Source organism: Aspergillus costaricaensis (assembly GCF_003184835.1).
Source record: "Aspergillus costaricaensis CBS 115574 unplaced genomic scaffold BO79scaffold_23, whole genome shotgun sequence".
NCBI classification, from domain to species: Eukaryota; Fungi; Ascomycota; class Eurotiomycetes; order Eurotiales; family Aspergillaceae; genus Aspergillus; species Aspergillus costaricensis.
The window spans coordinates 504780-525307 of NW_020291823.1; the positions used below are offsets into that span (position 1 = coordinate 504780).

At 52.1% G+C, this 20528-nt stretch overlaps 7 protein-coding genes across 7 annotated transcripts; 5 read left to right on the forward strand and 2 right to left on the reverse strand.

Annotated features, from left to right (window-relative positions):
* The first annotated feature begins 879 nt into the window (after positions 1-879).
* BO79DRAFT_34060 (uncharacterized protein) lies at positions 880-5344 on the forward strand. Its single transcript, XM_025689098.1, has 3 exons — positions 880-1598; positions 1650-1820; positions 1880-5344. Exons 1-3 carry the CDS (start codon positions 1013-1015, stop codon positions 5179-5181), a joined length of 4059 nt encoding a protein of 1352 aa, XP_025537845.1. The 5' UTR covers positions 880-1012; the 3' UTR covers positions 5182-5344.
* An 809-nt stretch (positions 5345-6153) lies between these two features.
* On the reverse strand, positions 6154-11658 carry cef1 (putative cell division control protein (Cdc5)). Its single transcript, XM_025684863.1, has 10 exons — positions 11492-11658; positions 11403-11436; positions 10990-11330; positions 8965-10929; positions 8258-8359; positions 8144-8171; positions 7965-8029; positions 7877-7911; positions 6663-7819; positions 6154-6593 (listed from the first exon to the last, which is right to left on the reverse strand). The coding sequence occupies exons 1-10, from the start codon at positions 11515-11517 to the stop codon at positions 6435-6437; spliced, it is 3912 nt and encodes a 1303-aa protein (XP_025537846.1). The 5' UTR covers positions 11518-11658; the 3' UTR covers positions 6154-6434.
* A 183-nt stretch (positions 11659-11841) lies between these two features.
* On the forward strand, positions 11842-14723 carry BO79DRAFT_198323 (Nop53-domain-containing protein). The gene is made up of 5 exons (XM_025681334.1): positions 11842-12020; positions 12089-13027; positions 13082-13294; positions 13723-14022; positions 14091-14723. The coding sequence occupies exons 1-5, from the start codon at positions 11887-11889 to the stop codon at positions 14695-14697; spliced, it is 2193 nt and encodes a 730-aa protein (XP_025537847.1). The 5' UTR covers positions 11842-11886; the 3' UTR covers positions 14698-14723.
* A 279-nt stretch (positions 14724-15002) lies between these two features.
* Positions 15003-16006, forward strand: BO79DRAFT_288830 (ribonuclease H2 subunit C). Its single transcript, XM_025688728.1, has 4 exons — positions 15003-15221; positions 15278-15355; positions 15412-15623; positions 15672-16006. The coding sequence occupies exons 1-4, from the start codon at positions 15077-15079 to the stop codon at positions 15711-15713; spliced, it is 477 nt and encodes a 158-aa protein (XP_025537848.1). The 5' UTR covers positions 15003-15076; the 3' UTR covers positions 15714-16006.
* Positions 16007-16228: 222 nt separating this feature from the next.
* On the forward strand, positions 16229-17406 carry BO79DRAFT_246611 (putative mRNA decapping hydrolase). The gene is made up of 3 exons (XM_025685585.1): positions 16229-16322; positions 16423-17085; positions 17156-17406. The coding sequence occupies exons 1-3, from the start codon at positions 16247-16249 to the stop codon at positions 17398-17400; spliced, it is 984 nt and encodes a 327-aa protein (XP_025537849.1). The 5' UTR covers positions 16229-16246; the 3' UTR covers positions 17401-17406.
* A 236-nt stretch (positions 17407-17642) lies between these two features.
* On the forward strand, positions 17643-18554 carry BO79DRAFT_176599 (ubiquitin carboxyl-terminal hydrolase; the record flags this gene model as incomplete). Its single annotated transcript, XM_025679863.1, has 2 exons — positions 17643-17787; positions 17848-18554. Exons 1-2 carry the CDS (start codon positions 17736-17738, stop codon positions 18552-18554), a joined length of 759 nt encoding a protein of 252 aa, XP_025537850.1. The 5' UTR covers positions 17643-17735.
* Positions 18555-18702: 148 nt separating this feature from the next.
* BO79DRAFT_198339 (MT-A70 family) lies at positions 18703-20157 on the reverse strand (the record flags this gene model as incomplete). Its single annotated transcript, XM_025681335.1, has 1 exon — positions 18703-20157. The coding sequence occupies one exon, from the start codon at positions 20155-20157 to the stop codon at positions 18703-18705; it is 1455 nt and encodes a 484-aa protein (XP_025537851.1).
* Positions 20158-20528: the final 371 nt, after the last annotated feature.

A 20528-nucleotide genomic window follows, 5' to 3' on the forward strand; every position in this document is an offset into this window, starting at 1 on the left:
TTCAAAGGACACGACTTTAGTCAGGTCCGGATCGACCAATGTATTCCGTATGGTTCCTATAAATGATTAGTAGGATAGGCCGCAATTTGGGTAGTCCGCAGTAGCCTATGGTGCCTGCATTGTTAGTGCCCCTTTGACCATGTCGATGCTACCATAGTCACCAGATCCGGTGGTGAAGTTATGCCAGGAAGACTTGACAGTCAGTTTGTACACCATGAAACTTTTTGCCAGCTTCCTTCTTGGAGCTGGTCGAAAACAGTAGCATTTTCCTTGCTGAGACAGGAAGCTAGTACCCCGGCAATGCGGTCCGGTGCCGTTTCGGCAGGTCGATACACCTGTCAAGGGAGGGTCTCCGAAACAGTAGAGAGTATTTTTCTAATAGAGTGAATAACAGCACCGGTGAATAGGAAAGGAGTTAATGGGGAACCCTAAAAATAAGTTGGTCCTTTTTTTCTTCCCCCTTCTCTAGGGGGGTGTGGGCAAGGTTGAATCGGCCCAGGAGCAAAGCACAGCAGCAGTTCGGTTCGCGAAGAGAGTAAGTAACTCCAGCGCGGCTCCAGCCACAGGGTTTGCGGGAGGCCAGCGCGCTAACCGAAAGCAGCCCGCCTTAGTGCCTCAACCTGAACCGTCAAGTCATCGTCCATGACTGCAGCCATCACCCGATCACCATCCCGAGAAGCACCACCTCCTTCGACACGAACCTCCCTTTCGGGACTCTCTCTCTGGGCAGCGGCCTTCTACCATAATACAGCCAGCCTTCTCACGCCCCCGCCCTTCTGCCTCGACATTCACTTGGTTACCAGCCTCCTAACACTGGTCCCCTCTCCGCCGTCCACCTGGTCGTTCGGAGCTTTTACGGCTCAAGTAGTTGAGCTTACAGTTCAACCGTGGCGATTCTTGATACCTGACCATAGGTATATTCTCAGCCCGTCCCTTCTCATGCATTCATAAGTTCAGGATTACAGTCGCCACTTGTTTCCGTGTTTACAGTTTCAGAACATTTGTCTAACAGATGTTGCAACCTGTTGGCCTCACAGACTCAAGAATTGTTATGGCAGAGCAGAGCAGCCACGATGTGGTAGACCAAACCCTGTCGGGCGGCGATCCTTCGCCTTCCGACGTTCCTGCGAGCACCACCGACAAGAGATCTGCTGGAGGGGACGCGGGGGAGTTTAAAGACACCGCTACAACAACACAACCGGAGACGAACGCGAGTGACAAACAGGGTGAACAAGGAACGGGAACTACCGAAAATTCAGAGCGAGAAAACAAAACAAAAGATACCGATCAGACGCCGAGCGTGAGTGATGCCGACAACGACCTCGCAACATACCTACTGAACCCGACGCAGGATACCCCAAGATCTGGTCCTCTGCCGGTCGCCGCACGGGCGCTCGAGATGAATGGAGTAACTTCTGGGTCAGATGCTGGGGAGGACACAGCGTCTCAGGGAGGTTCAGAGTCTGATGCCAGTCGAACAGAGGGCAGGCTCCGTGCCGGCTCCAAGAAGCCAACCTCCTTCAAGCCGGTTACATTTGCCAAGTTTTCTGTTCCCAAGGCGCCGGGAACTCCCCCGATAACAAAGGCTTCTGAGAAAGGTATTTTACATTCACGTGTAATACGGAGGAATTAAGTCTGATTCACTACAGCCCCTATGACTTCCACTACCCCCCTGGGGACGCCGCCGCCAACCTCCCGTCCTCGCTTGGTCGTCAAGACTACTAGCAGCCTACGCGACTCGTTATCGAAAATGGGAACAGGTGCAGCCAAACCCGGTGGAGCTGGACCGGATCCGAACCAAGTCTGGAATAGGAATCGGCGTAAGACTACAAACCTCCCAGTTAACTGAGATGTGCTTCTGACCATCTTGTCCTTGCAGCCGTCCAGCAAACGCCTCCCAAGCACTTGACCGACGAAGAGTTGAAACAACAGTACGGCATCCATATGACGTCAAGGATACAGGAAGACGGCGGGGGAAGCGAAGCGAAATGGGCAGACATAGATGACGACGAGGATGATTGGGCTCCTGAGACGATTGAGTGGACTGATGGCACGAAAACTAACCTCACCAACCAAGAGCCTGCGCCATCCGCTCCAGTACCCAGCCAAGACACGGTGGCAGATGATTTTAAAAGGGAGTTTCCTCCAGTTGAGCAAGCAGCAGCAAGCATCAAGGAGGCGCCAAAGTTCATACCGAAACCTACGACGTCTATTGGGCCAAATCCCACGGTGCTTCGACTCGGAGCAAATGCAGAAAGACAAGCAAAGAATGCCGGTCTTGCTGCAAAGGGACTGAATGACAAATCTCCTCTACTATCCACAAGTCCGGCCCCTCCGCCCGTCAAGTCGCCTTGGGCACCTCTGCCACCGGTTGAAAAAATCTCACCTGTTATTCCTCCAATCCAGGTTCAACCGCCGATGCGGGCTCCTGCTCGGGAACCTTACCCGACTGACGGTTCCAGTGGTCCCTTTCCTCCAAAGGAAATTGCTGCAGACGATTTCAACCGGTCTTGGAAGGAGATGCAGTCTGGGACCCGGGAGCTCTACAATTCTCGATCTGGCCGCTATGAGCCTGCTCCTGACACGAGGAAGGGGCCTTGGCGCGCTGAACAGAGTTACCGTACCCCTGCCTTGTTGCAGAGGCCTGCTCAAGGTGAACAAAGTGGACCAGCAGAGCCCTCAGCCGCTTTCCAGACACACCGATCGAGCGGTCAAGATGGTATGCACTGGACACGGCGTCGGACATCGTCTAATGTGAGCGGGGGAAGTGGCAGCTTTGGGCGTCGGATGTCGATTGGTAGACCCGATGTGCCCCAGAAAGTGTTCGAATCGAGGAGAGGATCACAGGTAAACGGAATGATAGAAGCGGCCATCCCTCCTAGAGATATGCCACCTCCCAAGGAAGCTTCCCAACGCGAGATATCGCCTTCCCGACGTGGTCCTGGTCCTTGGCCTTCAAGAGGTGCTGCAAATGTGCAAGACAGAATAGCCAATATACCGGGCGGGACAGTACAGCCACCAACTGCCCCGACAGTGGAAGAGCAGCCAGCAGTGCCCCAACCGCCTCAGGAAGACCCTGTCGCTATGCAAGAACGCATCATGAAGGAAAAGAGGATGGAAGCTAGGCAGCGGAGAATAGAGCAGGAGGAGCGGGAAGAGGCTGCGAAGCGTGAAAGGATCCGGCAGAAGCTCGAGGCGCTTGGTCCTCCGCCCGAAAAGCCAAAATCAAGGCGTAAGGAGTCCATTGATGCCGGTAAGCCCGAGGCAAGCATCGCGCAGGCTACCGCGCAAGCGGCCCATTCTCCTCCGAAGCCTCCAGTACCTGAACCGAGCGGGGAGCCGAAGCAATATGGCATGATGAAGGTCCACCATCCAGACACTGTGAAGAAGCTTGTGGATAGGGAAAGGGGCAATACGGATAAAGCACCACCGGTTGCTACTGCGCGACGCACGTCTTCGCCGGCGCGTGAGCCCAAGCAAGAGACTAGCCTGCCGAACGGATCTCAGCAACCTGTTGTTGCTGAAACATCAAGCTCAGATAACTTGCCGGATCCCAAGGTCGACGAACAAAGTTCCCAGTGGAGAGGCAATCTTACTACCCCCAACACCTATCTGCCTTGGTCCCCGAATCCAAAATTTGTGGGACCGGCACCTCCTGCCATCTCAAATCCTTGGAAGCCTCTTAGCAATGACAAGACGCTAGGCAACGGTATCTTTGAGCAAAGCCTAGGGGGCTTCCCTGGGAGAGATATCTCCATACGCAGCCATCTAGGTCTTGACCAGCCACCCATGGCCCCGGCGACTCAGCCCTTCTCCGCTCCTTCGCGATCTCCACAGGATGGGGTATCTATCTCTCCGTTACCGTCCCCGGAAGCTAGGCATGTTCCTTATGACAACATAAACCCTATGCTGCGTCCCGGGCCTATTGGACCACCAAGCTCGCAGCACTCGCACCGGCAACAACAGACAGTGGCCTGGAACAATTTCCATGCAGTCGCTGCCAAACGTGAGGCAGAGGAGAACGAGAGGCTTCGTAACGAGTATGATTCGATGCGTGAGGGACCATCTTCTTCACTCCCTGTTACCTTCAACGAAACCTGGAAGCAGGTCCGGACCGGTGACCAGGCTGGACAGAGACAAGTTGTCGGAATCACTAAGTCAGCAGACAACAACGCGCCTCTGCCAAATCCTCTCCCTGGTTTTGATCCCACTGTCAGCTCTTTGCCTTTCACTGAGACTCCTGCTCGTCCTCTCGGCAGCGTTCCGGTTCGAAGTTCACGATTCTTCCCTCAAGCAACGGAGCATCTGAGGAAGCCGGCGAATGACGAAGGTGATTATTTCCGGAGTATTTCGCCGCCTCCCCCTGAAGAGATGTCAAGCCACCCAGTTTATACTGGTGCGTCGAACAGGCCCCTGGTCCATCTTCCTGCGCCGAAACCCATTGTCAAACTTCCTCCTAAAGTCGTAACTCCGCCGCCACCGCCTCCCACCTTTGCCTCGATGGTTGCTGCCCCTCCTCGTCCAGCTACATCCTGGCAGGAGAAAATAAACACTCTCTTTGGCAAGAAGACGATACCCGAAAAGAGAAATGCGCTGGCAGTCACATCAGCGACCAAAGAACCTCTCGATGTTCAGTTGCATATTGCTTCAGTCTCAGTCTCCTTTCCTTGCAACGGCGAGCTTCATGTCGGAGATGGTGAAGTAAGTGCGAAGCAAGTTGAAGAAGCTGAGGAGATTTTCGAGGATCGTGAAGTAGGGTCTCTACCAGTCGTCAGAGTCCCAACCAGAGCGCCTCCAGCGGCATGGCAGGCTGCGCGAGCACCTTCGCAGTCCCGGTTGCGGTCCAAGCACTTGAAGTCGATGCAAATTCTCAGCGTTGAGCCTTTCTTCGTTGGATATAACGATAGGGATTCCGCCGGAAACACAAAGGTTTCGATCCGATTCCCCGGTGCGGCCCTGGCAAAGACCCTGACCCTCCCTCGAAAGGCAGGGGCAAATAACCCTCGCCCACGCGGCCCTTCAGGCTATAATAAACCTCGAAAGACTGCAAAGCCGCGCGAGGGCAACGTCTCCTCACAAGCAAAGAAGCCTGCCACGTCCCAAACTAATGGCAGCAGCTCTCCGCGACGTCAGTCCCGGACTGCATCCTGGGGACCCCGTACTTTTAGCGGATCCCAGTGAAGTCAATCGTTCTTTTCCATGCGGAGTGAAGTCTCATGATTCGAGTTTCAGCTGTTAGCCTTGTGTTGGCTTTTGCCGGGTTTCAGAAATTCATTGAGCGTTACATTTCGGTAATGATTAGCTACGCTTGCGAGGGAATCCGATGGATTTGGGTTTGGTTTGAAATTTTTCAGTATTCCTTCAATGTTTCTTCGCTTGCCGTGCCATATTCCCTGCGTGCGCATATTGTCAACGCCTCCCCCTCTTCACAAAGTAACATACGCCATGAGTTGAGCGGGACGATTGCTACCAGATTTTATACAAACTCTCATCACACGCTACTACCATGTTCGATGCTTCCTTCTATCTCTGTCTTCGCGGGGGTTACCCAACCCATGTCACGTCTTTCCGAATCCCCCCACAACATTTATCTGCTCGTACCCCGTCATCCTTACCTCCTTTCTCGAAACTTGACCTCCCAAATTCCGCATGTACGGTGCTGTATCATGATCAATGCAGTTCACTCACACAACCCTTCCTCCCCTCCTACTCTCTCATCTTACGCAACCCCCTTTATCCATCTCCCTGTCGCTTTCACCTGCTCCGTCGATAGTACATCGTCGTCGTTGAGCCATTTGGATCCCCCTTCTTTCTTTTTTCTATAGCTTGTGGAACCGGAGCCAGGATTCTGGGAAAGGGTAAATGGTACGGGAGCTTTGTGTTAACGTGCAGAACCGTGTATCTAGCATTTGTTCTGAGGTGTGCATTCGAATACTTTAAAGTTATGTGTTGTTCCTTTGAGTGTAGATGTAGTGACATGTGGTATGGAGGCTTGCCTGATCATGGTGTCAACTGTGAAATCAGCTGGGAAGGTATAATGTTCGCCATTCACAATGTTTGCCGGTACTTGTACAGCATTACGCCATCCTGGATACTACCATTTACTGAATTTTGGGCATTCATAGTTATATAAGATAGTAGTAACTGACTAATAAGAATAAATTCCACAACACCAACCCTGCTAACGCTAAATATAACCATCCATCCCATGTTAAGCCACAAAACTCCTCCTGCAAGGCACTAAGTAATAGTAATCTAATATACAAAACATCCATACACCCCTGAAAAGAGAAAGAAAGGAACAAGGCCTCCAAAAACAGCCGCAAGCATACATGAACATACATTACACCACCGACTCCATGTATTAGGGTATCAATCAACCTCCCCGGCTTCCCCGCTCCCGTCCAATAGCTTTTTGCATCAGTTAGGTAGCCCTACCAATTCCAGGTACGGGATGAAGCAGTGAAGACGGGCGGTTTCCATTGCAGCCGGGCGGGATCGATCTTGCGAACGCCCTTGATTTTCTCCTTCTCCAGGCGCTTCTTGTGTTCTTCGACGACTTGGTCGGTTAGGACTATGACCCAGTTTCCTTTCTATATCGTAATGATTAGTTAGTAGCTGTATCTTTCGGGGTACCTAACTGGTAGTGGGAGGGAACGTACATGGTAACGGAGCATATTGAACACAACCAAAGTCTCGTGGACGTCTTTCTCCGTCATGGAAGTCAGCATTGAGAGGTCGTGCTCGCTGACGGATTCCCGACCGGTTTCTAAGAGCAGTTCCACGAGGGTTTCTCGCCAGTATTGTCGGTAACTGAGGAGACCGAGATCACTGAGAGGTTTTTCGGGCGATCCGAGCTTTCCTTCGCGCTTGCCGAGCTCGTAACTGAAGGAGATGAGGAGACGGCCGTACCCGCGGCGTTGGTATTGAGGGAGGGTTAAGATACAGGCCAGGTTGTAGCCTTCCGCGGAGTCTTTTTCCTTGGAGAAGTAGCCGACGAGATGGCAGCCTGTTTCATCTCGACTGCACATGCAGTAGAAGAGGAAGGGGTCGACGTCGTAGTACAGTGTTTTGTGGTCGAGGAAGAGTTTGCTCAGCAGACAGAGGTTGCGACACCAGGTTCGTTGGCGGCGACCGTCGACTTCGAAGAATGAAATGTAGTCGTCCCGGTAGATTTCGTTTCCGGGCGGGTGCACGAGGGTGCATTTGGAACGGTGACGCTCGAAGGCGCGCTTGTTGTCGAAATATCCCAGACAGAACTCGTCAATGTATACGACGTCTGCGTCGGAGAACGATGCCGGGTATGGTGAGAAGTACCAGGGCTCGATATCGTATTTGCCCATTTGGAGACGGGTCAAGTTTCGCACGCGGTGAATCTCTGTTGGGTTCTGGGTCATACTACCGCTAGTACGTAGGCGTTCGATTTCTTCTTCGCGCGACATCAGACCTAGTGCTTTTGCTTCTTCTTTTTCATCCTTGGAAAATCCGACATCGATCATGTCGACATCATCCGAGTCGGGCTTGGGGGTTCCATCCGCGGAGACAGCTTCTGAACCCCCGATGGAGAGGTTCACGGGAGTCTCGTCGCGGTTCTCTTTGCCGCCCGCTTTAGACGGACGCTGGGCTTTGCCAACGTTAGTGTTCTTTCCAGTCAGAAGATCAGGCGTTGCTGATACATCCCGGCTTTCGGCCCTAGCACGCTTCTGGGCGTTCTTGCTAGGTGCCTTGTTGCCAGGGCCGGTCTTCTTCTTCTCCGGTTTCTCTGGCTGAGGCCATTCGACCTCATGTGACAGGTCTATTCTTCCGGAATCAATCCATTCTAGATGCAAAGTGAGTATGAGCAGCATGATAGGTCAATCACTAAAGCACGACTTACCATCAAGACGCTTGTTGAAGTCGACATAGTGGACGCTGAGGTTGTCAGTACAAACATCACAACACTTCAAGAGGGACATGAAACATACTAGAAAGAAGGACCATCTTTCCGCTGCTTTATCGAAAGAATTTCTGCTTTTCGTAGTTCTCCATCCTACACAGACAGACCAGTCAGTGATCATTCCGATATTGGGCAATCCCCAGTATAGAGAAGGCATCATGTGACTTCCACGGCCGCACCGCAAAAGATCACGACGAACAAACTGACCTTCTGCACCATGGCCTTGACACCGATCCTATCGCCTTGATTAGTTCATGCGACCGAGGAAAGCAGGGCCGTAAAGCCCAAAGCCTAATTCAAAGAATTATTTCATCGACTTACCGGATGGTATTGAGGGTGGCGAACCCCTTCTCGACGGGGTCCGGGGTCCCGGTGGCCTCGTCCCTGCCGCCCATATTGAAGAAGGGGTGATTCTCAGTATATCTATAGAAGTTATTTAGATGAAATCGCTATGTGGAGCGGATTGCGCGATGGAAACGCGAAAGGGGATCGTAGGAGGTGATGGAGGATTCTCCGTTACGATGCACCGGAAGAGACCGCCTTAGATTTTTGCCATCCGCTTTTGGTCATCCATCCATCCCCAGCTGCGCCGGTTACTTGGATGGATCCGTCGGGTTCGTGCTGCTGCAGTGGTAATGGTCTATATCGCCCTACTCACCATGGCATTGCTTGCGGGTTGAGGTGTCTGAATTGTAATAGCTTAAAATATGGGTATTACAGTAGCTAATATAAAGTATTATGGAATTCGTTTAAATTGGTTCTGGTCATTGAAGACGAGAAGCATACTACTACTATATAGCTTCAGTATATTTATCCGCTAAATAGTACAATCATGTGAGTGTGATCGCAATAATAGCATCAATACTTAGTACTAGCAATGCCGAAGCACACACCAGTGAGCCAGCAGAGCACGTCGGTCAGTAGTACTAGCCTCTAGTAGTTGATAGGAAAGTATAATTACATTTCGAGCTGCAGAAACGCAGATTCAAATTCAAGCTAGGTATCTGTTTTAAACCACTCAATGCCACCCATTAACCATTCCCCCTGTTCCTGCCACGAGCTCATCAAGCTCGTCCTTCCGGGTCCTATACAGGTCTTGAGCTTCCCGCTCTCTGCGCATCACGAATGCCACGTCATCTCTCAATTTCTCAAGTCTCCGTGAGAGAGCGGACTGTTCCGAGATCTGCAGAGTACGGAAGGCATCCAGCTCATCCGTCGTCTTCTCTAGGGCTGTGTGGGCTTCCACTATCTTAGTCCGGAGCATCTTCGCCCGGTTCTGATAGCCTCCGTAATGTAAAGCGAGCTTCTTCTCCAGCTTGTTGCCCCGTTCTGCCGTGGCCAGCAGAGAGTTTTGTACATTGTCGAATGCAGCAATCATTCGCTGTTCTTGTTGGTACACATCCTCCTCTTCATCGTCAGCATAGTTGGAAAGCCCTGGTAGCGCGCTGGAATGTTTTGTGGTCCAATGCTCGTCGAAGTTTTCCTGCCACTCCTGCTGCTTTTCGGATGTGGCGGCTTCCGCTGCAATAGCCGCACGGGCTTGTTCCATGAAGCTGTCATCTAATTGCTCCAGCTTGCGAGCTTTGCCCTCCACTTTAGCACCGGGGGTGGGGAATTTGCGGGCGTCGTGCGCAATGAGAAGAGCAGCTTCCTTTGCGACAAGACTGGAGATGGGATCCGTGATGTGAGACACCCGTTCCATCATCGCATCGATATCAAGTACACTCGGCCGAGGTAAGGATCGCTGGTACACCTGTGATTGACGCTTGAACTCGGCCGCTGCAGCGCGCTCTCGAGCCTCTTTCTCCCTTCTATCGCGCTCGGCGGAATCCTCTTCCACGTACTCAGCAGCAGCCGTTGGTTCCGTAGATTCGGAAGGAAGCTCTTCCAGCTCCCATTCCGTTTCTTTGGGCTTTGGTAGGGCTGCCAGCTTGCTGCGGATGCTTTGACGCATGAAATTCTCGTGCATCTTGATATCTCTGGGGGTACTTCCAATCAGCTGCCCACCTTCTGCCTGGTTCAGAGCGAAGTGATCCCGAGGGGTCCGCAAGGGAGTGGCACCAGGCCCAACACCACCTCTCATAGGGGTTGCACCGACGCCATTGGCTTGCCTAAATGGTGTTGCCATCGGGTTGGGCGTAACAATTTGCTGACGACGCGGAGCGATTCCATCAAATCCAGTGGAAGACCCTCCCTCATGCAGGGGAGTGTTCTCACCTCCCAATAACGATGATTGGGTCTCGGTCAAAGCTCTGATGTTGCGGATTTCGTTCGCGATGTGATCTTCCTCTGGCGGCGCGCGAGGTGTTCTGATGGGAGTTCCACCGACAATGCCAGTATAGTTTCCGACCAGACCACGAGCCCCTTCTTCGTCTCCCGCCATTTTACTGGCTCTATCACCTGCCATACCCATCTTGATGATGTCTTCCATTTCACCTTCGCTGACCTGAGGGGCCGGGAGGACAAGGGATCTTCGCTTGCTGCTTTGCTCCGCCTCGCGGATCTTCTGCATCTGGCCGGCACGAGCAGCAGCGGCGAACGCCGCGGAGTTGCCACCCTTGTCATTCTTCCTCTTCTTCCGCTCCGCCTCGTCATCCTGATCTCCCTTCCGCTTGTTGGCGAGCTGCTGTTTGCGAGGATCGAACATCTCACGTTGCCTCTCATTGCGGGCTTCTTCGTCCATGGTATCGTAGAATCCGGGGGCTGCTGGCTTTTCGAATGGGATGTCGGCGTTATAATCCATTTCACCCTGTTTGCGGGTAACGACCTTGATGTTAATGCCAGCATTTTTGAGTTCACGTCGTTTCTGGAGGACTGCAAGTCGTCGCGATTCTTCCAATTGTCGCTCTCTGGCCTTCCGCTTCGCCTTCTTTCCTTGTGTGTTCGCCAAACGAGCGCGAGCTTCACTCAGCATTTCCTTCTCATCTTCGTCGAGGTCAATGGTATCAGGACGAGCGGGCTTAGATTCCGGATCGGGGTCCAATTCGCCGGGTCTAGGTACTGTCAGCATATGAAAGAGAAGCTAGCAAAGCGTGTGGTATCAAGAGTCGTACCGTAGCCGTCGCACATCGTCAGCACTGGGAGCAGCTGACTCTGCGCCGGGTCCTTCCAAAGCAAGTTCATCGTTCTCACGCGCTTCCGCTTCATCCAGCAATTTCTGATAGCGTTCCAAGCACTGTGTTGCTGTCCGTCCCACGATAGGTGCGATTGTACGCCACTGTGTTGGCATCAACTTGGCCAAATGCAACAGCTTCTCATCCTCCTCCCTCGACCACTCGACCTTGCGGATGCCGGGATCCAGCCATTCCACCCATCGCGCCTTGCACTGCTTTGGTGTCTTTCGTGCTAGCAAGGAAGAAACACGCGCCCACTGGTTGAGACCATACTTCGAGACCTATTATATGTAGCGTTAGTATCGCCAATCGCAGACCAGTCGGCTTTTGGACAGGAGTTAGCTGTAGCATACCGCCGCGCGAAGCACCTCATCCTCGATGTTCGTCCTAGCTACAGTTAGTGAAATGCAACAAAAAGCATGCATAATAGCTATGCACTTACCAGACACCTCCTTTGACGACAGGCATGGCTGGGCAGTTCTGCAGCCGCTGACAGCGACAAATTGATAAAAAACAAAAAGTAGTATAATACAGCGACGAAGCGCAACCAGAGACGAAAATATATTAACGATTTGGACTGCTTGGTCCAGGCTGACCAGAGTCGATAAGGAACCGACGCGGGTGAAAAGCAAGGTCAAGTCCTGAAGCGGCGTTCGTCACTGCCCGCGATAGGCGCGCAGAACCTTAGCGCGACAACCGCACTAGCGTCGCCCCGCGCATTCTTAGGTAAGCGGGTCCAGAATTTTGGTTGGAATATTCAAAAATTAGTACTCCGAAAAAAGATCAAATATTTACAAGAGTACTGCACACCGATTAAATTCCGGTGGGGTCTCCGAGATGTCTGAAGCCGTCAGTGCACCAAAGCAGTATAAGCAGCCTTCTCGCAAAGGCAAGAAGGCCTGGCGCAAAAATGTCGATATCGATGAGGTTCAGGAAGGCCTTCGGGTTCTGAAAGAAGAAGAGATCAAAGGGTAAGGATTGATGTCACTTTTCTGCCAACGTGGGTCACAACAAGCTAATTCTGGTCGCTTTCTCCTAGTGGTCTTCTTTCTGAGAAGCCGTCCGATGAGCTGTTCGTTATCGACACCAAGGGTTCGTCAGAAATCCGTGAAGCGTACAAGAAGAAGCACAAGCCTTTGAAGTCGGAAGAAATCTTGGCGCAACGCTCCGCTATCCCAGGTCTCGACACACGCAAGCGCACTAACTCCAAGGTTACCGACGGTGTTATTGAGCCGAAAAACAAGCGTCAAAAGAGCGACTGGGTTACGAGGAAAGACTGGTTGCGTTTGAAGCAGGTGGCTAAGGAAGGGAACCCGGTCATCAAGCCCGCTGAAAATGACCTATACGACCCTTGGGGAGATGCAGAGGATCCCACGCCCTTGGACGATCCTCAGTTCGACTTCCTGGAGAAACCGAAGCCCAAGGTAGAACCGGTCACCTTGAAGCAGGCTCCGATCTCACTCGCCGCGAACGGTAAGCCGGTTCCTGCGGTCCGCAAGCCTACTGCCGGAATCAGTTACAACCCGACGTTCGAGGACTGGGATCGGCTGCTACAGGAGCAGGGAGAGAAGGCGGTTGAAGCTGAGAAGAAGCGTCTGGAGGAAGAGCGTAAAGAAGAGGAAAGGCAGCGCCTAATCGCCGAAGCCCAAGACGATGATGGTATGGTGAAGTCCGATGATGAGAGCGCGTGGGAAGGATTTGAAAGCGAATATGAGAAGCCGGACTGGCTGAATAAGAAGCGTCCGGAGCGGAAGACAAAGGCACAGAGGAACAAGATAAAGAGACGCAAGGAAGCAGAGAGGCAGGCCAGGTGGGAAGAGCAGATGAAGAAGAAGGAAGAGCAGGCCGCAAAGGCTAAGGAGGCCGCCGAACTTGTGGAGGCACAGGAGCTTGCTCGTGCCGAGGAATCTTCGGACAGCTCTTCGGAAGAGGGTGATGATACCGTTTTGCGTCGGAAACCGCTTGGTGGAAAGCTATAGTAAGTGATCTACTCGTCTGTGTTTGCTTTGAGCCCTGCTAATCCAATCAATAGCGCTCCTGAGAAGCCTCTGGAGGTTGTGTTGCCAGACGAGTTGCAAGATTCTCTGCGTCTGCTCAAGCCCGAGGGCAACCTGCTGGACGACCGATTCCGCACTTTGGTTGTCCAAGGAAAGCTGGAGTCTCGCAAGCCGGTGACGCAGGCAAAGAAGGCAAAGAGAGATGTGACAGTGAAGTGGTCTCACAAGGACTTCAAGGTTCCGGGTCTGTAAATATTTACTCTTTTGGCGTTTGCTTGTGTCGGTTCTTTCAAGATAGATTCCACGTAATATGGCTAGTGCTGGACATAGAAAAGTTTGTATGAGCCTCAACTAAATCCATGAACTTTACGAATATAGGCAGGTCTCAGTGCTTCTGGTAGTTATACCCACCAAGACCCGATATATACACTGTAAAATAGTCCGTAGAATACACTTTGCATGTTGACCAGCAATATCTACTTCTCAGTGTTCGAGACTTGCAGGTGGGCCCGTCCGAAAATTTAGCGCGGACCGTTAAGGTTGCTTTTTGGAAAGTTGCCGGGCCAGTCTCCGCAGCGCCCATCTTTTTTCTCCGGCCCCTCTTGGATTCTCAGATCCCTTCACCATGCAATAGTTGGAGGCTCATCACTGGAATGGACTTGAAAAACCTCTCCAGCAATTGGAAGAAACTCCAGGGGACGCTTAAAAAGGACAGCGTCTCCACCACGAAACGGAAACCCTCAGATCGCGAGACGGAGAATGGTGTGGTAAAGAAGAGGAAAAGAGAGACTGTCGACGGACAACAAAAACCTGAGCGCAAACCGGTCTCGGCCAAGAGAAAAAGAATGTCTACAAACGGTACTGATGGCGGCGAGAATGGCGCTGAGCAGCCTACGAAGAAGTCGACGTCTCGGAGGAATTCTACGGTCACTGTTGCGGAATCAAAGCCGAAGATTAATGAAGGCCGTTCACCTACGTGAGTACACCTTTGCTGCCGATTTTGCGAAAAGTCATTACTCTGAATAACTACTAACGTCCTATTAGCGCGGAACTAGGAAAATATGTTGCGATGGATTGCGAAATGGTGGGCGTTGGCCCCAATCCCGATCACGACTCCGCTCTCGCGCGAGTCAGTATCGTCAACTTCAACGGTGAACAAATATACGACTCCTACGTGAGACCCAAAGAGATGGTTACGGACTGGCGGACGCATGTCAGCGGTATCCTTCCGAAGCATATGGTGGAGGCGCGAACACTCGAACAGGTGCAGAAAGACGTTATCAATATCCTCGATGGGCGAATACTCGTGGGACATGCGGTCAGTAACGACTTGGACGCTCTTCTTCTCAGCCACCCCAAGCGCGACATCAGAGACACCAGCAAACATGCCCCATACAGAAAGATTGCTGGCGGTGGCTCCCCTAGGTTGAAGATGTTGGCTTCGGAGTTCCTTGGATTGGAAATCCAGGATGGCGCGCATTCCAGTGTGGAGGATGCTAGGGCTACGATGCTCCTGTACCGGCGGGACAAGGATACATTCGAGCGGGAACATCTTAAGAAGTGGCCTGTGCGAGTAGTGGTCGAAAAGAAAGACCAAGACGATGATCAGAAGAAGAAGAAAAAGAAGAAGAAGAAGACCCGCAAGAGGTGATTTTGGATGCAATGGCTGGTTCTGTTCGATATACCCCAAGTTCATGAAGTTGAAGGTTATCCATAGAGAAGTTTAGTAAATAGAATATAGACAAGCATTATACCAAACTACTTAAATTGTAGAGATGTGCCTCGTAACACTTGTATATCAGTTAAGGACATGCCGCAATCAATGACCCCCCGCCAGTTGGTACTAAAGCGGACCGCGGAATTAACCGCCCTTTTCGCGACTACGCGTCGCGTTTGCTCAATTATCCTTGCCGACATCATTCCGAACATCTTTAGTACAATTGTCTACTCAACAGAACGAAATACGCAGATTTTCGAACTCTACATTGCTTAGACTGCATTACACGCAATTCCGTTTGACACACTTCAATATGTTCGCCATCCAACCCGCCCAGAACTCTTCCAACGAGACATCAACCGATAAATTCACTCCGAACATTCTGCCCTGTCGCATCCACCACGATGGCCCCGTTGACACGCTAGGTCGCTACTGGACGCCTACCACTGATGAGAAAGGTATAGACTAACTGCTTCGCGCCCGGCAATTCTCAACAAATGCTCATAGATCACAGATCGGAACCTGCAGACAGCCTACTTCCGCGGCCGCAAGCTAAGGGGTCGCCGAGTCGCAATCCCTGAAGGCTACGAGGGTGAGACCTACTTCAGGACATCAAATTTTGACAGTTCATTAATCTTATCGATTTAGGTGTCATTGCAACCCCCACAGACCGGACGATGCCTGCTACCCGTACGAGCGCCGACGTCGAGGTCGAGGAAGTCACACCAGAAGAGCCCGTGAAGATCCTTGAGAAGCAAGGCACCTTTGACGAATATGTGGTCTGGGGACATGAGTTTGTGCCTGCGGCAGATGAGACCTTTGTTAAGGGAGTGGAGGAGTGGATTAAGCTGGCTGAAGTGGTAGGTCGATATTCTTATAAGGGTTGTCCTCAGGCTAATGCAGTGTAGATGCATACGACTCCTGACAGTGAAAAGCAATCGTCTACTTGAGGGAAGGCTTACGGTGAACAATCTCATTCAAAACGAGGGCACATATTTGTGTCCGCGGGCTGGATGGGTTCCTTGACTAACCCTGTCAACACATGAGCAAAGCCCCCTATTCGATGCGTTCCTATCGCCATACACGAAGTCACACCACCGACCTACTGCAATCAGCCATATATGGACAAGGACTATGCTAGAGCCGTGGCGCTAGCGGCATGCCAAAGGTGGAAGGGACGTCCAAGCTCCGAGTCGCTTTATGCAGACTGCGATCTTGCCGGAAGGCTACGATTCAAGGACAGGAAATGGAGCACCAGGCTAGCTGCGCATGACTAGAGATACCCAACGGAAGAAGTTCTGTAACCACAACCATCTAGATAGCTGCTAGAGCCAAGCCAATACCACGATCAATCCGATAGAGATTCCATATAGATAAGCCTGACCGCCCTCAAGATTCTGCCGCCAGAACAAATATCTGGGGTAGGGTCAACGCTTTACAACAACTTCTATAGACACCCCTAATCTTCAACAGGCCCCTCACAATGTCCACTAACGATGCGAAGGTCTCGCCGGAGGCGCTCATCTCGAAATTCGAGGTGAGCAGACTTCTCAAACAAGGCAAGCAACCCTACCACCAGCCAGCCAGCCCCTCCATCACCCCTCCCTGCACATCCAGACAAGACCACTCTAAGCAACACGACTAACCCAACCCCCAAAGACCAAAGTGGCCGCCGCATCGCTATCCTGGGTAATATCGACAACCAGCAAGGCATTCTAATCGCCGAACGTGCCGCCTTTGCAACCGAAACTCCTGAAGCCCTCCAAGCCTTCCACGCCGCCATCACCGATGTCAACAATCTCGGCGACAACGACATTTACCGATGGTATCTAGCCTCTTCGCACTCCGAACCTGGAAGCCAACAGCCCCCGGACCTCAAGATCAACCTCATCTGGCCCTGCACGGAGTCACACATCAAGAAATACTCGGAGCAGGTTGTGCGCATGGTCACCGAGACACCGGAGATCTACCGGGACTCTATCCGTCCGTATGTGAGCGCGAAGCGTGAGGAAGGACGACTGAACTGGGTATTTAATATTCTTGAGGGTCGCACGGAGCAAGAGGACGTGATTCTTCGGGAGAAGGGACCTGATGGAACTGAGGAGGGAGGGTTCTTGGTGTTGCCGGATCTGAACTGGGATCGGAAGACGATGGGGTCATTGCATTTGCTGGCGCTGGTTATGAGGAGGGATATTTGGTCTTTGAGGGATCTGAAGAAGAAGCATATCCCTTGGCTGAAGTATCTGAGGGAGAGGCTGTTGGAGGAGACGGTTAGGGTGTATCCCCAGTTGGAGACGGATCAGCTGAAGCTTTATGTGCATTGTAAGTTTCCTTTCCTTTCTGGTGCTTTGCGCGTTGAGGTGTGTTTTACTGATGTGCATGTGCTGTATAGATCAGCCGACGTATTATCATTTCCATGTGCATGTCGTCAATGTCATGCTCGAGGCGGGTGCAACTCAGGCGACAGGAAAGGCGTTCGGGTTGGAGAACATCATCTCTCAACTGGAGACACTGGATGGAGACGGAGAAACTGGAATGGCGGATGTCAGCTTGACTTATTTCCTGGGCGAAGCCAGTGAACTCTGGTCGAATGTATTTGGGCCTTTGAAGCGGGGAGAGAAGCCGCTGCCGAATTGATAGAGTATACTAGACTCTAGAAAGTGATGAGTTACGATGCTACACCAATTACTCTTTTTGTAAACCCCATTAAACCAAGCATATATTTAAGTAGCGCTGTAAGCAAGCACGTACTTCCATTGTTGACGTAAATCTAATCTATAGACTACTTACTATATCGGAGCGGAACTAACTTTCCCTCGATTCGACCCCGCAACACCACCAACGACGTCAACCCCTCACGGCGCCGCCACACATCGCAAACTTTCCTACACATCTCTCACCCCTCACACAGTCAACATTTCCTCTTCTCAACAGCAAACCTCACTACTACATACAATCCACACATCCTCAAAATGGCCGACACAGCCGACGCCCCCCAAAGCAACAAGGCCTTCGTGCCCCTCGGTACCTCCCCTCCCCCATCACAACCACACCACACCACCCCAGCTAACACAAAATACCCAGAAAACAACCCCGAAGTAATGACCCACCTCGTCCGCCAACTCGGCCTCTCCCCCACCCTAGGCTTCACAGACGTCTGGTCAATCGACAGCCCAGACCTCCTCGCCTTCATCCCCCGCCCGTCCTACGCCCTCCTCCTCGTCTTCCCCGTCTCCGCAGCCTACGAAGCAACCCGACGTTTAGAAGACGCGCCCCTCCCCGAATACACGGGCTCCGGGGCCAACGAACCCGTAATGTGGTTCAAGCAAACGATCCGCAACGCGTGCGGTCTCATCGGGCTCCTGCACGCCGTATCGAACGGCACGCCGCGGAAGCACATCACCCCCGGCTCGGACCTAGATAACCTGCTGAAAGAAGCGGAGGGGCTGGGGCCGATCCAGCGTGCGGATCTGTTGTACGAGAGTAAGGCGTTGGAGAGTGCGCATGCGGATGCGGCGAAATTGGGGGATACGGATGCGCCGGCGGCGGAGGACTCGGTGGATTTGCATTTCGTGGCGTTTGTGAAGGGCGAGGACGGCACGCTTTGGGAGTTGGATGGGCGGAGGAAGGGACCGTTGGTTAGGGGGGTGCTTGGGGAGGAGGAGGATGCGTTGAGTGAGAGGGCGTTGCAGTTGGGGGTTAGGAGGTTTTTGGAGGTGGAGAAGGGGAGTGGGAGTGGGGAGGGGGATTTGAGGTTTAGTCTGGTTAGTTTGGGGGAGGTTTTTGATTGAGGGGGGTTAGTTGGTGAGGTGGATGTATGTGGTTGTTGTATACCCGATTACCATTATCTAGTATGGTAGATGATATTAGCGATGGTTGTGGCTGTTGTATGAGTATATCAAGCTCACATTCACGTATCTTTATCTTCTTCCCTATCAATCAATCAACCCACCATTCCTCAGAATTGAACTTCAGAACATCATCCCCACAAGCCCACCACCCAGCAGTCAGATTGCGTGCAAAGACCTCCAAAGCAGCATACGGCACACAACCCCCTGCCTCCTCACCAGAGTTAAAGAACATCCTCTCAAACAGCTCCTTCAAATTCGGCTTCCGAGAATGCACATCCGGAACAGCAGCAATAACCCTTCTCACAATACCCCCATCCCCATGCCCATCCCCACAAGCACTCTGCACTCTACCAATAACAAGAACCTCATACGGCTTCCTCCACAACCCACCCACCTCCACAATCGGCCTCCCATCCATCGTAACCTTGCACCAAACCCACTCCTCACAGACCTCAAGCCCAGCACCCCGAATAGCCTCATAGGCTGTTTTCCGCGCCTTCGCGGAATTAGTAATCCAGATGGCTGCTACGGGGCCCTTAGCAACTGCACTAGTGCCGTCTTCTCTGTTGTCGAAGGCATCATACTGTAAATACCCCCGTAAGACACCACATATACGTTCCGTGAGCAAATCCCAGCCTTTATAGAACTGCGTTTGATAATGCCCACTGCGCCGCACGGAGCGGTTCGTCCATGGTGGGTCGAGGAGGATTAGATTGAATTTTTGGTCGTGTGGTAGACCGGGGAGTAATGGCTGTGATGATGAATTGTGGATAGGTTCGGAGATGGGGATGGTGCAGCGGAGGAAGTAGGATGATGGGGGGATGTGGAAGGAGTGATGGCTGTAGTTTGTGCTGCCATTATTTGATGCCTCTGTTGTTGATGTTGATTGACAGCGTATCTTCACTGTAGCTGGCTCGATAGAGGTGTTTTTGACCAGGTTATTGGAAAGCTCTGAGATGGATGCGAAGGTGTTTTCTCCAGGTGATAGAATCAATGGAGGATCGTTGCGAGTAGGAGGTCTATTGAAGTGGATAGAGCCAGACTCTGAATTCAGACATGAACATGAACATGTGGTATTGCTGCGTTGCCGTTTCCTCTTCTTTGATGGTGGGATCTGTTCACTCTGGGCTGGGTCTTCTGGACTGCCTGGCGCATCGTTTTTTATGAGACTGCGAGGCAGGCACCACTCTTGAAATTTATTTTCAAGTGCTCCTTTGAGCTCCGCCAGCTTCTCAACCACTAGCGGCTCGATGGTCTCGGAGTGATATTGCCTCTCGGCAAGCGGGATTCTCTCTAGAACCCTCGCCCGCGCGGCCTCGGTCTTGGGCTCTGTCAAGGTTGGATAAGGTTCTCTCAAGGGGGCGGAAGATAAAAGAATCCTTTCTCCATGGTAGGATCCTCGGGTAGAAGAGGCTGGATGGGGTTGTGATGCCGGCGGCGTCTGTCCTGGAAGCGCTTGTGCCTGCGCGATGGAGCTGGGAATATCGATCACAAAGGCGGTGGCACTGGGGTTTTCATAAAGTATTGGAGACTTGATGGCCATGGTCTGCCCGGGTCAGACCGAGGGATTACTTGGAATAATGTGTGTTCTGACTTAGGGTGGCATTGTGACGGTTCGAAGGTTGGGAGAGGGAAAATGAAATTGATGGAAGGTGAGTTTTAGTGTTTGTGGTATTGGACTATATGCTAGGGACACTGGCGGCTTTCTATCGATAGCTACAACAATTATTGCTATATACCCATGGCTTAAACATTGATTACCCCTGTAACTAGTCTCTCGCTGTAAGCTTGTAATGTGTGATTCCAGCCACAACCAGTGGAGCACAGCTCAGTGGCTAATACAGCCAGACTCATCATCATGCAAACGCAGGCCATCGGTTGCATCCGCTTGGCTAGACCATCCACTCCTTGAGT